Consider the following 18,610-nt stretch of genomic DNA (forward strand, 5'->3'; position numbering starts at 1 on the left):
CAGCAATTTCTTTAACCTTTTAATTCAATGGAATAACACCTTGCTTTTTCTTTATCCTAAAATTTACCAGGTTCTTTGGATTAAATACAAGTACTTTATACACTCTTTGAAACCCTTTTCTTTTTTAAAGTAAAGTATCGGCTAACCTAAAGCATGGCTTTCCTACCTCCAAAGAAGTACTTCTCGCCAGTCTTCACTTGAAGAGGACTATTGGTCCGAACTGCTGATGCTTCGTCTCCATCAATGGTAAGAACTGCGAAGTTTTCCTTGGCCAGAAAGCGAACCTCATGCCACTGCCCATCATTCAGCCCAGAGCCTGGGAGGTAGAAAAGGAAAGTTTCCAAAGTTGGTTAAACATAGTTTTTAAACATTACAGTACAGTGATTTCATTGAAGACCCACAATTATATTACCTTTATAGAATTTAATTTGATGTTTGGATAAATTTATACAAAACAGGGTGTTTACAGAAATTTAACTATTATCTCCCTTATTTGGGTAATTCATTTGAAGTGAATTCCTTGTCATTTTGGAATATCTACATATTAACATTTGTTTGTAGTCATTCAGGGAATTCATGTGCCTGAAAGTTATACAGTTTCAGTTTGATAGGAATAAATATAATATTTTCAAATGTTTCATTTTTATTCTAAAAAATATGTTTTTGTGTGGGTATGGGAAAATGTGGAGGAGAGTGCCTCTGAATGAGAGTATCTATAGGGCAAGAAGAGTATGTAGGAAATCCTAGAGGCAGAGTTATAGGCAGTTGGTGGCTCTCTCTTGATTTGGATGTTGGGGAGCAGAACTGTGGGACTCTATAAGAGTGGTATGTGCTCTTAACCAATAAGATATATCTCTAACCCTTAAATAATTTTTAATATCAACAGAGTTAGGGATTTAGAAGTAAATGTTATATATATTTTCATCTATAAAAACATGATGCTGCTTATTTTTTGCATTATCTATGTTTCCTTAACATTTTAGATGGCTCTTCCCTCTATCAAATTGAAAAGCATAATATAACAGAATCTTATAGAAAACACAGTTAGAATGTAATTGGGATACTTGCAGGAAAGAATAGTTTGAACAAAGTCATTTGGGAAGAAATGAAAAACTATTTTAATTTAATAACTTATTTTCCAGTTAGCTTTGTTAGGTTCCATTCTGAGATAAAAGCAGACTTAATGTGTTGATTTAATATCTCCCTTAATTTTATAATTTTAAAATCTTTTAATGTAATGCTTTTTTTTTCAATACCCACATCTACGTAGTACAGTTTATAGAAATTAAGTACTAAGGAAATGATTCTGCGTGTAGTTGAACATGCTAATTAAGCACTGATCATCATGGGAAATAAAGATTATCTGATCATCAAACCACGCAGTATGGTAACTGACTAGGTTATATTTCAGCAAAGAAAAGCAATCAAACAAACCCAGGATGCCCACATCCCAAATTTATACTTCATTGTTTCTTAACACATTCTATAGGCAGGCAACATTCTTTTGTTTAGCATGTGTTCATTTCACTGTAAATAATTAGTTGCTAACAGAAGAGCAGACGTTAGACAAGAGTATTTGGGTGGAGTTTCAAGAGCACCAGGAGAAGTCCGAGAGGTTTGATTTGACCTTGAACAGATGAATGCTATGAAAGAGGCAGGGGTGTTGTTCCCATCTTTTCTGGATGCGTAATCTTGAGTATACAGGGATGAGTTCCCTGAAGATGCACTTCAGTTTCACAAAAGGAAGAGAAGACAAGGCAATGAAGATGTTTAAAACTAAAGTCAGAGTAAATCAATGAAACACAGATGAAAGAAAGGTCTAAGCCCTTAATCCTTTAATGCCAGGAGTCTGCAAACCATAGTGTGTGGGCCACAACCAACTTGTGTCCTCTTGGTTTTTGTTTTCTTTTGAGATAAGGTTTCTCTGTGTAGTTTTGGTGCCTGTCCTGGAACTCACTCTCTAGACCAGGCTAGCCTCAAACTCACAGAGATCTGCCTACCTCTGCCTCCTGCTTACTGGGACTAAAGGTGTGCGCCACCATCACCCAGATGTCCTCTTGTTTTTACACAAAGTGTGCATTGAGAATGGCTTTTATATTAGTAATTGGTTGAAAAGAAATTTAAAAAGAAAGAATACACACAACTTAGTCTGTATTAGAGATGAAAATTTTCATAATTCAAAGTTTAGCGCCATATAAAGTTTTATGGGACTACATTTAAGTCCACTGGTCTGTAGGTCACTGGCCCGACAATAACTGAGACAACTGTCACAGTCATTAATGTGGCCACTATGCCCCGATATCGACTTTGTGGTTATTCCCATTAAGAATATCAACTGTGGAGCCATACCATCCACAAAAATGCTATTATAAAGAAAAAAAAATGAACCTTGTTGGAACTTAAAAGATAGTCATATGGCTATAGCATTTACTCATAATAAATACTAATATAAGCAGTGACACCTCATACTTTCCATCAGGAGTAAAATCTGAATTTAGGGATTTTAAAACATTTTGTTGCAGTGGAGAACAATACGAATCGTTCTTAAGGAATCAGTATGAAATAATTATCAAATTATTAAATATATAGTATAAATCAATGTATATACATTACACATTAAACATACAAACGTGTACATACAGTCAACAAAAATGTCTGTATTCACACACTTTGATAGAGTATTCTTAGTGTACACACATGTAAACAACCACTTGGATCACACCATACCCTCTACATTTTATACCTAGATATCAACCTAGAGTGTTAAATTGTCCCCTCAATGCTTTTCTAGCTTCTGTTCCTTCCATTTCAGTCTGAAGTCCCCATCAAGTGGTGTAATCCTCTCTTGAAACTGTAAGCAGGTTCATGACATTTCCCTTATGAAAATTTTCTGTTGCTTCTGGGCTCAGTAACAACACTGGCCAAAGGCCTAATGGTGACAGGGGTGTCAAGTGTCCCATCTGGAATGCCTTCTGTGTGCTGTCTGCATGGTTTTACTCCCTCACTACAGCCTCTGCAAATGCATCGTATACAGAGATTTCATAATCCTGTGTGTGAAGTGACATTTCCCCATCTCCTGACAACACTCTTTTTATGAACTTTATTTTCTCCCAAACAACTGCTAGTGATTAAGTCTACTTTGTCTTCAATTATTTGTTCTTTTGTTTGTTTCTCCTACATTTAAAGAAAGATGGATCTATGCTTCTTTTATGCATATGATTATTGTGCCTGCATGTATGTATGTACTCTATGAGTGTGTAGTGTCTGTAGAGTCCAGATGTGAGCATCATATCCTCTAGAACTGGAATTACAGGTAGTTGTGAGCCACCAAGTAGGTCCTGGGAATCAAACCATGATCCTCTGAAAGAGTAGCAAGTGCTCTTAACTACTCCCTCATCTCTCCAACCCATAGTTTTTGATAAGTTTTCTGATATTAGAATATTTCTACTATTTTATTGCTTGTTTAAAATGCATTTCAAACAGTATGATGCACATATTAGGTGTGAAAGAATCACTGAATGAATCTGAGGGTGACCAAAGGAACAGGAGTCTGGCCTTTGAAGTGTCATGGATAGTCAGTCATGCTGAAGATGAGGCAACAAGAAGTGGAAAGCAGCAGAGGCTTCACTGCTAGAGACAGTCATATGCATAGGGATGGATGCTGAGAGTAAGAAGTAAGTCCTGTGGATGAAATTTTATTCTTGTTAAGTAGTCTGTTTCAATGTTAATACATCTTCTTGGGAATTTGTTCTGTCCTAACACCCATAACTGACACTCCAGTTACTCAATGAAGCATGTTCTCCTATCTTCCAGCATGCCAGGTTCAGCTCACCCTTAGACATTGCAATGACTTCTGATGATGTGGAAAGTGGAGTGTCTGGCTAGAGGAATTCTGTAGGTTAGGGGCAGTGGTCACTGCTCTCAGGAAATCCCCAAGGGGATCGGATCTAGCTATCACAATACCAAACACGTTATCAAAGAACCACTTTTGTGACTTTTGTACCTTCCTGTCCTACCTCTCTCACTTTGTATGTTCTGCACCAATATAAAATAGTATTTATGTCCCCAAATTCTTATAGGTCCATATCATTTTTTTTATACTGATAGGTGACTTTATATTATAATTTCTCATTGTAAAAAAAAGAAGGGGGTGTGTTACTCTATGTTCTTTCTAGAACAAGACAACTATCTTCCCCACATCATTTAATCTTAGTGTTTTATCTTCCTGTCCACACAAAAACTGGCAAATAATTCTTTAATTCTTTTCTTTCTAGCCTTTCAAATATTCATGAAAAGCAATGCAAACAAAGCCTCTGTGCTGGAAAATTACTATGCAGATGCAGTCTGATTCTTAAATTAAAATCAGTTAGCTGTCAGGTAGCAACAGTGCTTCCCGAAACACTTCCTTCTTGAGTGGGTCCCTTTGGGTTCTCCTGCACAGTTAATGTCCCAAAGAATGTATTTTCATACTCACATTTGCCTTCCAACCAACAAATGGGATGTGATGTGTGTTAACTATAAGAGCATATGGTTTTGATTTGGGTTTTGAGTTTTGTCTTTACATTTTATTAAACCCTTCCCTGAAATGAAGTTTGGGGACACAGGTCTCAAGGACACCATTATTAGAAATATTCAATCACAAATTCAAACACAAGCCTACAGACTCATTCAGGCAGAGAAGTCACATATTTTTAACTGCTCTAAATGGAAGATCAAAACGCTTTTGTGAAAACTGCATCACAAAACTGAATTTATAAGTGTGACATCACCACCTGTATTGTTCACAACAAAAGGCCTATTATTCTAATCAGATTAAAAATGAAAGGTTATTTTATTTTTCCCAAGGAACTTAATTAGCAGAGAAATTGGACCTCAGATTGCAGGAGCTTTGTTGACAGCCAACCTCTCCATATCCAAGTTTAAACTGTAGTTTCTACTCATTTTAATTCCAATTATTATTTGGAACATTTACTATTAATCATCAATAGCTATGCCTCAGTGATCTTTGAAAGGAAGGGGTCCCTGCATATAATGAAATTCATTCTCAGTGTAGTCAGGATGACCAAATTGCTCAAAATAAAATGTGCTGTTTCTTTTCTATTTTCTTTGTCCAAATGTTATAAAAAGTAATAGCCTAAGGGCTTTCTCCAGAGAGAAATCCAATTTATGATCTCTGCATATGTGAGTATTTATAGATATACTATTCTGAGTTCTGTGGGCTAACCATGCTCACAAGTACTTTACTTGCATTCCACTCACTTATATTTCATAAAATCTTTAAATAGTGTTATCTCCCATATATACCAGAGAGACAAAGTTTAATAAATGTAAGCCTCCAATTGTTGGTAAGTGGTAGAGCTTTGAAATGAACTTCAGTTATGTTTCTCAAGGATACCAAATTATTTTGAGATTCTCCTGGATGGTATATTTTGTCAACTTGACATAAGCTATGGTCATCTGAGAAGAGAGAACCACAGCTGAGAAAATGTTTCCTTAAGGCCAGCCTGTAGGCAATTTTCTTGTGGGGTATTTTCTTGATTAATGATTTATGTGAGAGGGCCCAGACCATTGTGGGTGGTGCTACCATAGGCAGGTGGTCCTATAGTGTGTAAGACAGCCTACTGAGCAAGCCATGAGGAACAAGTCAAATAAGCAGCATTCCTCCCTGGCTTCTGCTCCAGTTCCTGCCTCTAGGTTCTTACCTTGAGTTCCCTCTCAGACTTTCTTTGATGACAGACTGTAATGTGCAAGTTTTAAGCCAGATATACCTTTTCCTCCCCAGGTTTCTTTTAGTCATGGTGTTTTATCACAGCACTGAAAACTCTAAGTCAGAGGTCAAACGAATTTAAAAGAAAACCAATAACAAACCCTTTATATACTTCCTGACAAATCAGAGTGGTAGTTCACATACCATTCCATTTCCATTGTACCTACAGCAATCTGTGTTCCGTGAAAAGCCTCTTATATCATTTAGGCTAGAAATAAACCAAAGCACCATGCATCTCAAATGCTAACTGTCAATCACTTCTGCTCTTGTATTTCTGCAGTGTTGGAATATCATACGTACAATGTGTCTTTCAATGTTTTCACTTTTTTATTATTAAGAATTTTTCTATTTATTTTAAATACCAACCACAGATAACCCTCTGCTTTCTCCTCCTGACCCCTAGCCTTCATCCCCAACCAACCCCCCATTCTGACTTCCTCCAAGGCAAGGCCTCCCATGGAGAGTCAGCAGAACCTGGTACATTCAGTTGAGGTGGGACTAAGCCCCTCCCACTGCACCAAGACTGTGCAAGGTGTTCCACCATAGACACTGGGCTCCAAAAAGCCTGCTCATGCAGCAGGGATGGATTCTGATCCCACTGCTAGGGGGCTCCTAAACCATTCAAGCTAAACAATTGTCTCACCTATGCAGAGGGCCTAGTCCAGTCCCATGGGGGCTCCGCAGCTATTGGTCCACAGTTCATGAGTTCCCACTAGTTCATGAGTTCCCACTAGTGTGGCCTGGTCATCTCTGTTCCTCTCCCCATCATGATCTCTATGTCTTTTGCTCATAGAATTCCCAACGTTTTCACTTTTTTAAAAGTATTTTGGATGAACATTTTATAGTATAGGCTAGATGAGGAAATTTTAGGACCTTTTCCCTTGGGCATATTTTAAAAAGCCCACAAGTATTTGTATAAATCAGCCCCCTATTGTGTGACACTTAGAGTAAAGAGACTTTGTATTCACTCTTCCATTTCATCACGAGTGAACTCATGACCTTGATTCTGCTGTGCTGGTTTGCAGAGCTAAGTTGATAACACAGACCGTGGACTTCCAAATAGCAGCATTTCTACTTTTCAGATTTCAGCCATCTGTGTTCCAGTGAAAGTGGAAGGGATGCCAAAGACTTTTTGCTCATGTCCGTCTACCTATAACTATTCCTTCTGCTGCAACTGAACATTAATAACACCATCTAATCAGGGACTAAGAGAAAATTATGGGACTTCTACAACCTTTCTCTAAATTATATTTATTTTTCCCCTTTCCTGGGCCTCTGTCATTTGGAAAAGATATGCAAAATCATTTCTATGTAAGAGAAGAAACAATGGATCATCATTTTATTTACTTGTTATTTAAGTATATGTGTATACTTATGCCTGAATGTGTACCTAATGCATAGAGGATCCCTTGAGGTCAGTTAGAAAAAGACATCAGCTTTCTTGGGCCTGGAGTTATCAGGTAGGTGTGAAGAATTGATTCTGGGTCCTCTGCAAGAGGGGTAAGCATACTTAACCACTGAGGTGCCTCCCTAGCTCTATATAGAGAGTCTTCTTAAAGTATCTATAAAATTAATAATATTTCTAGATAATTTTTCATCCAAATTAAATGGAATAACAATGAATCTTAAGTTAGAAGTTTTCCTATGTTCTGCCTAGTCCTGCAGCTGCTCAGACCTAAATAAACACACAGAGGCTTACATTATTTTTAAACTATATGGCCCAATGGCTCAGGCTTCTCACTAGCTAGCTATTGCATTAAATTAACCTATTTCTATAAATCTATACTTTGCCACGTGGTTTATGGCTTATTGGTACCTTTATATCTTCCTTCTCCTGGTGGTGGCTAGCAGTGTCTCCTCTGCTCTTTTTCCTTCCTCCCTCTCTAGTTGGAATGTCCTGCATAATCAAATTCTGCCTCACCATTGGCAAAACAGTTTATTTATCAACCAATCAGAGCAACACATATTTACAGCATACAGAACCATATCCCCATCACTTAAGAGTGCTTGGAAGTCAATATATGAAATTATCTCAGAATGTAATAGTTTACTTAATTAATGTGTAAGATTCATATTTAAAATAAACACTAAATGCTTATTTAGTGATAAACCAATTACTATTCAAGTTATTATGAAAACTTTATAAAAAGTAAATTTATTAATAAATATTATTAAATTTGCCCTTCTTATTCATTGTTAAAGACTTATTCCTATACCCATCGTACTAAAGCTAATGAATCAATAAAACATGTGAAGACCCATCCAAGTGTGTGTGTATGTGTGTGTAGGTATGTGCATGCATGTGCATGTGTGTGTGCATATGTGTGTATGCATGTGTGTGTGTGTGTGCATATGTTTGTATGTAAGCTATAGTATATGTGTACATGCATGTGTTATGTAACCTATGGTATACATGTGGAGGTCAGAGAACAACTTTTGGAGGTCTGTTCTCTTCTTCTTCTGTGGAATTCAGGGGCTGAACTCATGTCATCAAACTTGCAAGGCAAGTGTTTTTCCATTCTGAACCATCTTACTGGCCTAGAAAAAGAACTTCCTAAATTATTAAGATATTACTACAAACACAGTAAATATTAGAGGCATTTCATATAGAACACTAAAAGTTTAAATAGGCATGCTAGTAATATGTATTTATTTATCTTAGGATTTCCTTGCCTTTGGGTTGCATTTATATTCAAGCACACATACAATAAGCCCCATAAGAGACTGAGACAGAAATTGACCCAGGCTTATCTGGTTCTCACTTTCAACACCAAAAGACTCAGAATGATAGGTAAGAATTTGGACTCAAGTCAGATGTCTGCATTCAAGTCTCTATTATTATTATTATTATTATTATTATTATTATTATTATTTTGGTTTTTTGAGACAGGGTTTCTGTGTGTAGTTTTGGTGCCTGTCCTGGATCTTGCTCTGTAGACCAGGCTGGCCTCAAACTCACAGAGATCCACCTGGCTCTGCCTTATGAGTGCTGGGATTAAAGGCATGTACCATCACTGCCCTGCTCAAGTCTCAATTCTGTTGACGTAACTGTTCCTATTGCCTGTCAACCTCTTCCTAGTGCTGCTGGAAGAAATGTACAGATGGCCATTGACTTGTGATGGTGCAACTTAAGAGTGTTTTATTTTATAATGGTACAAAAGCAATGTGCATGTGTTAGAACCTAACTCTGACCTACTCTAGGTCTCATGATACCAACCTATCTCCTGATGCTTGGCAAAAGTACAGATATACAGCTCCCAGACATTCCCATCCCCATGAGATAATGACTGACATCTCACTGTGCTGGGCTGCTAAGCTGTGATGTACAGTAGGCAGAGGCATTTAATGCACCATCAACTTATGTTTTCAATTTGCAGTGGGCTTATAAGAATATAGTTCTGTCATAAATTGAGACATGCCTACATATGTTATCATTTGGAAGAGTATCTGATACAGAATTAGCACTTAATACATTTAAGTTTTATCTTTTTATCTCTAAATTTCAAGCTTGGTTGTTGTACTTTCATTCAGGAAATATCAATCATTATGAAATAAGGAGCATGTTAGTTTTTATGAACAAATACATTCCTATCATATAAATTAAATAGTGCAAGGTTAGTAGTAAGGAGCTGGCTGACCTGAGAAGGTATCTAGATATATCTTGGCTACTATCCTGGTCAACAGCTGTGGAAGCCAATTCTGAGCTATACACCAAAAGTTACTCTCCTCCTTTATAGCTATCTTCTTTCCCATCCTCAAAATAGATCAATTATGCTAGATTATTCAATGTTAAGTAGTTCTGAATATGGTGAAATATTTCCAAAAGTGTAATCCATTACAAAGGACTTCTCATTGTGAAGAGTATGAAGGAAAATAGAACTCACATTTTCCAAAATATTTTTTGGTTTTTAAAAACAGATACTATTGCTACTGTAATCACAAACTCACAGAAGCTACAGAAATATAAGAGAATGTGTCCATCAGCAGTGAAGCATAGTTGTGGGAGGATCAGGGACCCCACCTCTCACTGATGAATTCAGGGAATAGCTTTCAATTGCATAGTCACCAATGATCCCACCTGGTTTCATTGGGCATTTACAACCCAATGTACATATTGATGGCCTTGGTTGAGCTAAATGGACCACAAAACAAAACTAAGCATCATAATCCTGGGAAGGGATTGGAGGTTATTGGTAGGTATATGGAGAAGATAAAAGAAGGTGTAGAGAATGAGTAATCAGAGAACATTGCATGTATGTATGAGACTGTCAAGCAACAAGATTAATCAATGAACACACATAGAGAAACACGTGTATCTACTGTCTTAGTTAGGGTTTGTGTTTCTGTCATAAAACACCATGCTCACAAACACTTGGGGTTGGAAGGGCTCATTTCTGCTTATAACTCTCAGACCACACTCCATTGCTGATACAACTCAAGGCAGGAACTCAAACAGGGCAGGAACCTGGCAAAAGGAGCTGATGCAGATGGATGAACACAACCCTGGAGAAGTGTTGCTTACTGATTGCTCCTCATGGCTCACTTAGCCTACTTTCTTGTATACTTCAGAATTGTCAGCCCAGGGGTGACACCGCTCACAGTCATCTGCACCACACTAGATCAGTTGTCAATGAAGAAAATACACCACTGGCTTGCCCAGAGGACAATCTGGTAAGGCCATTTTATCAACTGAGGTTCTCTCTTTCAAAATGACTCTAGCTGTGTCAAGTTAACATAAAAATAGATAGCACATCTGTCTTTCTGTCTGTCTGTCTACCTACCTATCTATCTACCTACCTATCTACCTATGAGTATTGTATGAGTTTTGACTTAATCCTTGAATCAGATTATTTGAAGTTACTTTATGCTGTATGTATCCAGTTACTTAGTAATTCACAAAACAAAAAATTTCAACTGCATATTAAAAAGTGAATTATTTTTTAACCAAGTGAGTTTAACTTAAAGCTGGTGTTTTTCAAGGCATATTCCAGCTTCTGTCCTTATTTTTTTCCCATGCAGTAACTAAATTGTTTAGTAATATCTTCTCCAGCACCTCCCTACCATATAATTGTTAGAAAAACTTGTTTCAGATGCAAATATAAAATGTTAATGAAGTGCATTCTATCTGTGCTGTTGTCAAAATGGTATTATTTTTAAAGTAGGACTCTTGAGGTGGGTGGCTTGATTGAACAAGGAGAAACAGATGTTGTACTTATTAGAGACAAGAAGAAAATACTGGCTTAATGAATATTGAAAAAATAAAGTATTTAAAATATAGTCACAAAGTAAAATGTAACATCTGTTGGAAAATGATTCAAATAAAATTACAGTGACAGGCTTTTCAGGCTTTGGCTTAATATTCAGTTTTGAGAGGAGCATTCCCGAGGCTGTGAATCTCTCTTTAGGCCATTACAGAGTTCTATGAGGTAATAATAACATATCTTATAATTCCATAGGACAGGAAGAAAAAGAAATCAACATTTCTGTGTGCATATCATATACTTCCTACATTCTCTATGTAAATCTCATAAGGAAATTGATCTAATTCATTGCTAGGTTTCATATACCAAACCAAATCACCTTAAAAAGAAAAACAGCCCATAGTAGAGCCAAGCAAAGTACATTATAAGGAATGCAGACAGACATGGATTACTTCTATTTAGTTTTTACTTATTTTATTATATCTGTGCATTGAACCTAGGACCTTGAGCATCGATCCCGAGTCACTCTCTAGCCTTGTTTTTGTTGTATATTTGGAGACAGGTGTCACTAATTTGCCCAGGTTACCTTGAACTCACTCTGTAGCCCAGCTAGCCTTGAACTTGTGATTCTCCTGCCTCAGCTTGAAGAGTAGCTGGGATTACAAGTCCTGCAAGGTATGTATTTTCTGAACAGATAGACTCTTCAAATGCTTTCCTATGGATCATAAAGGTAGAAGGTCGGTTTGGAACACATCTGTGTTCTGAGATGACCACTTGAATCTAAGTTTAACATGGATTTACTGGGTAGAGTATGGCACATGAGATTTTCTATGTGACACTTAACCTGTGAGGCATGAGGAATCTTCTACCCCCACATCTCACTCTCCCTGCAAGGTCTCACTATGAATCCCAGATCAGCTTCTAATTCATAACATCTTACTTCAGCCTCCTGAGTGCTGCAACTGGGATTTTAGGCATGAAAACAATGCTTCATTTTAATATGAGATTCTTAGGTAGAGTCTCCTTTCCAGATCTCCAGAATCCTCTGAGGAAGAATGGACTTGGGTTGGCGGTTCTTGGCTTATTTGCACACTAGCCTCCTTTTAGGTGTTTCCTGAGTTCTCCATTGTCACATCAAAATTACTACTGAGAAGAAATTAAGAGCTGATAAGTGGAAACTCTAATCACAACCCCTATCATGCATCTTTGCATGAATAGACAGGAATGTGATAAAATTTATGAAGAAATGCAATTAAACCAGTTAAATACTTGAGATAACAAGAAAAGGAAAAAATAAGCAGATTTGTTATTTATTCATGGTGAAGTTCTGCTAATCCAGAAAAATCAGAGACAGAGGTTCCCACATGTATTTAGCTGTCTTTTGACAAACACACTAATGCAGTTCAAGAGAAGTGAAGTACTTTTTTTTTTTAGATTCCTTTCTTTTTTTCCCAAAAATTGTGCTGAATTTACTGTTTAAATCTAGAGAAAATGTACATTGATTTCTACTTTATACAACAGTACACACACACACACACACACACACACACAAAAAAAAAAAAAAAAAAAAAAAAAACCTACATGGATTTTAGACCTAGACACACAAGCCTAATTGGTAAAGTTTCTAATAGAATATTCTTTAGGTCTTGGGTTGGCAGAGATTTCCCAACAGATATCAAATTCAGCTGATAGATTGTGCACCATCAAAATTCAAAATTCGGGGGAAGACAGAAACTGGGAGGACATATCTGCAACACATACATCTGAAAGTAGAATGACTGAAATATGCTAAAAATGCTTGCAAATTAGTGACATGGAAAGCCAAACTATACACAGGCCATACCACAAATGAAGATGAAATGTAAACACCCTCACAGACATGAGATAGCACCAGATCTGATTCATTATTAGGAAAATTAGTGCTACTCAATTTCCCATCCATTTTAATGCTTGAAAATTAAACACGCTGTCTAGGATCTGGGTCCCTTTGTACTTTCATTCATTTCTGGGGTGAGAGTATCAAACCAAACTATACAATCATTAGGGAGGTATGGCAGTTTTTAAACAAAACTGAACATACTGATATTATGGGTCAACAACTGCTATTCTAAATATTTATCCACCAGAATCAAAGTGTATGCTGTCAAAGTACTAACAGGGTTGTTTCCACAGTTTCTTTTCATAACAGCCACCAAATGTAAATACTTTTATATTTGGAAAGTATATTTACAAAAAAAAAAAAAAAAAAAAAAAAGGAAATGCTATACAATGAAAAGAAGGGGCTAGTGACACAAGAGCAGAATGGATACGTTTTTTAATTGTGATGCATGAAAAAGATGTAGATTTTCAAAATAGTATACGGTGAGGCTGCAAAGATGACTCGGGGGTGGGGGGGTAATAGCACGTGTTGCTCTCCCAGAGGACTTGGGTTCTGTTTCCATCACCCGCACAGCAGCTCATAGCTGTCTGTAACTTTTGTTTTGGTACAGGGGTGCTAATGCCCTCTTCCGGCTTCAGCAACACCAGGCACACACACAGTGCACCTGCAATGCAGGCAATAAGTGCATATGTGCAAATAAAATAAATATTTCGAAAACAGCACATGACATAAACTTTTAGATGGAACAGGCTAGGCTAATCTATGGTGGCAGAATTCCAAGGGTAGGAGCCAACAAGTTGGCTCAGCAGTTCAAAGGGAGGCAGCCTGAGGTTGATCCCTGGGACCCACATGAAGGTGGGAGAACAGAATCAACTTCCGAGGTTGTCCTTTGACCTTCACACGTGTTATTGCATGTTTGAGCCTTCACTAACACAAATATATCATACAATTACACAAAATATTAGTGAGTAAAATTTAAGAAAAAAGTAAAACAGTGGCTACCAAGGTAATTTGGATGCAAGTGTGAATCTACAAGAACTTTTATGATGTAATGAAAGTATTCTATGTCTTACCTGGGAGTTACTTTCCTATATATAGAAATGTATCAGAATTAATTAAATGAAGTTAAAGAGATAGCTCAGATAGGTAGAATCTTTACTTTGCAAGCAGACCTGTGTTCAATCCCCAGGACAAATGTAAAAGGTTGGACATACAGGTATGCCCTTGTAATCCCAGTGTTAAGGAGGCAGAGATAATCAGATCCCTGGAGCTCACTGACCAGTCACCCTGGACTAATCTAGGAGGCTCAGATACCAGTGAGAAACTCTGTCTCAAAAATCAAGTGGGTGACTCCTGAAAAATGACACAACACTCAAAGTTGACATCTTGCCTTCACATGCATGCAAACATATATGTATATGCACCAACACACATGAACACATACATGTATCATTAAGTGGTTCTTTTAAGATCTGTTCATTTTATGTTTTCATGTAGAGTTGATGCTCATTATTTGTGAATTGGCCTACTTGCTAATATTTGTTGACAATCTCACCCATGTATAATCAGGGTGATTTCATGGTCATTTATAGACTTGCAGATGTACAGAGTGTTGAGAAACTCGAGTTGCCTAATGCATGCATTTCAAACTACTGTAGAACTAGACAATGCTCTACCTTCATTTCACTTCTCAAATCTTTTCATCCTATTGTTCACTTGGTGCCATGCTTTGTGCACTGGTGGTCACAGACCCAGTGCTGATGTGCAGCTTAGTGTGACTGAGGGTGAGAGGGCTGTGGCATTCCTTACACACAGGATAGAATGCTAGGTAGACAAACTTCTTGAAGGCATACATTGAAATGCTGTTGGCCACGGGTTCAGTGTTTATGAATCAATGTCATATATTCAATACAGTAGCCTAAACAGAAACATACACAAAACAAGGAATGTATGGACTGGTTGATGCAAATATTGTGACTAGAGGCTTGTAGGAACATATCCCCATATTTCCCATAGGAGAAATTGTTTGATAGTCATTGATTCAAGACTTTCAGTGGCTGCACAGAACAAACTGTACTAACTGATGAGAATAAGCTATCTGGATTTTTCTAACCAAGTTAAGGGTAGAGTCCACAATGGTAGGGAAGTGAAGCAAAAAAGAGTATGGTAGTTTAGCATTATTATTTTGTCATATTTTTTTAAAACCAAACTTGTATGTGTAGGGAGTCAAGACACAATAGACATTTTGCCAAAGGAATTTTGCTTGTATTTAGTGAGGTCATAAGGCAAATAAAAATACCTCACAGAAGTGACATTTGAGAGAAAATTCTGGCTGTTTTTTTAAACAAAAACAACTCAAGAACAATACTTTTTTTTAATCCATAAAGTACTCAATGAAGAAAATTGAAAGCACTTAAAATTGCATGTAAAAATATTAACATAACAGAGACACTTTACTCTTAATATCTAGCATATTTTATCCTAATTTTGTCATGGATAATGGAAAGCCATCCAGACCATTCTGATAATGAAAGGAAGGTTTTTCAAAGGTGTGACAAAAAGAGGCCAGCAGGAATCTGATTTCCTCTGTAGGGGTCACTGGGCAAACTGAAAATTCTAACTTCAGTTTTTAGAATCTAAAGAGAATCACATGGACTTTACTGCCATTAGACATGCTGCCTGTTCCTTATTTGTTGAACTTCTGCTGTATATCTGGCAAGATTTTAGGAACCAGGAGCATTGGAGTATTTTAGAGAACAGAAGCACATAGACTTGACAATCTTGCACATGAAAATAGATAAAATGTACATCAATAATAGTTTAATAGGACCAATTTCAGATAGGGATAATTGTTTTAAAGTATAGCATGCTGGGATGGAGAAATTGATTAACTAGATAAGACTGATTGGCAAACAATATCCTGGAGCATTAACTGTGAATCAGAGAGCTAAAGGACAAGAAAAAGATAGCCATGACATCATTTTGAGACAAGGTCATCAAGGATTGGACTGTCAAGTGTAAAGGCAGTCAAGTAAGAAGAAAATTAGTAGACTTTGATATGATGGAAGAGACTGCTTCAGAGAGGGATTAACAAACTCTTCAGTGTCTATGAGTTGCCAAATAAAGCAAGAATAGGGAGCAGATTAGGAATAAAGGCATGAATGACAAGTGAAATCCAGTGAGGAGAACATGGCAGGCAAGGAATGGAAAGAAGAAATATCCCAATATGACTCCTTATAGGGGGAAAATTCTGAGTGATGATGTCTGTTAAAAATCTAATGAACTTTAATATACTTTGTGTACTTCTAAACACCTAGAAGGACTAGATGTTTCAGATGAGGACATAAATTTGTCCCCTATATACACAGCAGTGTGGAAACCACACACATGTAACTATGGTTAGATCTTAAAGTGTCTTCTGCTGAGAGCATTCTGGTCTCTGTCCTTTTTCTCCAGCCTCTCCCCTGTACCACATGACACGGGCACCCATCACTTGGATACTTTCACAACTCTCTTCAGAAGACAACCTTGCTATGAACTTTAACAGAGTATACAGGATGTGTTAGTTCACTAACTCTACATTTGTCATACGTTGGCAACCTCTTCAACACCTAGAAACTAGAGATCATGAAATGAGGACTCCTTTTTCCAGTATGTACACTATATACAGAACAGCAACATTAAATGAAGTGAATCTACCACACGGGGTGACAGGTAAGCTAAAGGTGTCTATCTTGCACATGTTGTAAATTCTTGTTTAAATTTGTGGTGAAATGCTGTCTTTGGGAAATGGAATGATAAAACCAGTTCTGAGCAACACAGACTTGTGCTGGTTTGGGAGGGAGGAAGAAAGAAAGCATATGAAGGGCCTAATACTAATGTAAGTTTTGGTAATGCAAGATTAGCCATTGTCCTTTTTATGTGTGTCTTATTTTGTGATATATCATGTATACAGAAGATAGACAAGTCCAAATATGCAGTGCCTAGTCTTCCTATATGGTAAAGAGGCTGCCAGTGTGTGACAAGTAGAGTTAGTGAAAAGACATGGTTTAAAGTTGTGTTAAAATTTGTAGGAAAAAAAAACCCACTTAGGAAGTGAAATTGTTATCCCCACAAAAACATGACAGTTACATAAACCTGACCCCTGGGTTAAGAGAGATGAGTGAGGTTCTAGACCGAAACATTGCTATATAAGTATGTTAGGTTTGTGCAGCTTCTTTATTGCACAGCATTGTGCATATGCTGGGGAAACAATGTTATTGAGAACATCTAGTCTTTAGACTTTTAAGTGCATAATAGACTTGCTGTGGTAATGCATTTCCTTAATCCTAGGCTGAGGCAGATGGACCTTGTGAGTTCCAAGCCAGCCAGGGCTACACAGACTTTGCCTCAAAATAGTAAGAAAATGTGCACCATGGACTGGTAGGTTGGCTCAGCAGGTAAAGGTGCTTGCCACCCAGCTGGCAGACCTGCATTTGATCTCCAGGATCCACATGATAAAAGGAGAAAACTGATTTACAAATTGTCTTTTAGCCTCCATACAAGCACAGTGGCATGCATGTACCCACATGCATATGCTATTCATAAATGTAAAAAATGCACAACATGGTAAAAATAAAGGGTTACCAACACCTTTGAAAAAAATCTAATGAACTATGAATCTTGTTGTAAGAAATAGTTTATCTAAACCATTTTTTTTTTTGGTTTGGTTCTTGGACTCACAAAGATACTCCTGCCTCTGCTTCCTGAGTACTGGCTGGCATTACAGATGTATGTCACCACATAAAAGTGTGTGTTACTATATTCAGCTAAATTTTTATAGTTTCTGTAGCTTTGTGTTCTCCTTGGTTACAACTGTAGTGCATGTAACCTATTATTCTTTAATTATTTCACTTGATTTTACTGTATAGTGTGGATATTGTCATTTTGTTGATGAGTTTTGGTTACTTTTCTCCCATTCACAGTTTCAAATTGAAAATCTTAATGATGTATTTTATTTGCTTTGACTTAAACCTCATTATTATTGTTCATATTCAATCTGTTTCTATTTTAAGACAAATCATTATTATAAAATTGTATGTTACAGAAAAAGAAGTTGCCATTACTCTTAGTAGCACACCTGATTTAAAAGCATCTGTCTGGACTGAATCATGTTTCATCTTTTATCTTTTCTCCACATATGTTTCAGGTAATTCAATATTGTACAATTTCTTCCAAGGCCACAAAATCGCCCGTATTTATAGGAAACAAGCTCTCTCCAAATAGCAAGGGCACTTAAATCAATTTTCCCAACTCATTCTGAGGACATGCTTGTAAATAATACAAATATAAAGAAGTAAGTATGTTGCTTCCTATCATCAAGTAGTTTCCTTTATATGTTCTAATGATGTAAACACTGTTCAGCTTTGTAATTTCTATAAAATATTTGCCTAACTTTTATAAATTAAACTTGTATGGATCAGAAAAAAAGAGGTGGGAAATAAACACAAAGCAGAGTAGAACTCAGATCATTGTAGTGTCCAACTGGGATCTTTTGATATAAAGTCCCTGTCCCCTCTCCTTACTCAAATGAAGGCATCCCCTCGCTGACTATACCCGAAGGGTAACATGCTATTCAAAAATCTACAGGTTCCTATCTTCAAGGAGCCACCTGCTAAAGAAATGAGTATTAGGATGATTGCAGAGCATCTTAATGGGTTTTCATGTCCCAAAGGCACACATTTTCCATCCACCTGTATCTTAAAGGGAAATTGGTATTATATA

General features: G+C 37.0%; 1 protein-coding gene and 1 long non-coding RNA gene across 2 annotated transcripts in view; one reads left to right on the forward strand and one right to left on the reverse strand.

Annotated features, from left to right (window-relative positions):
* Nucleotides 1–18,610, reverse strand: part of Cntnap2 (contactin associated protein 2) — a 2,081,518-nt gene that overhangs the window by 1,040,099 nt on the left and 1,022,809 nt on the right. Inside the window, exon 9 of the mRNA XM_042273149.2 lies at nt 167–316. Within this exon, the coding sequence (XP_042129083.1) occupies nt 167–316 (150 nt within the window). The remainder of the gene's footprint in view (nt 1–166; nt 317–18,610) is intronic.
* Nucleotides 129–16,820, forward strand: LOC143272295 (uncharacterized). The gene is made up of 2 exons (XR_013049731.1): nt 129–246; nt 16,304–16,820. It is a non-coding gene; the product is annotated as an uncharacterized LOC143272295 (long non-coding RNA).

Source organism: Peromyscus maniculatus, chromosome 3, assembly GCF_049852395.1.
Source record: "Peromyscus maniculatus bairdii isolate BWxNUB_F1_BW_parent chromosome 3, HU_Pman_BW_mat_3.1, whole genome shotgun sequence".
NCBI classification, from domain to species: Eukaryota; Metazoa; Chordata; class Mammalia; order Rodentia; family Cricetidae; genus Peromyscus; species Peromyscus maniculatus.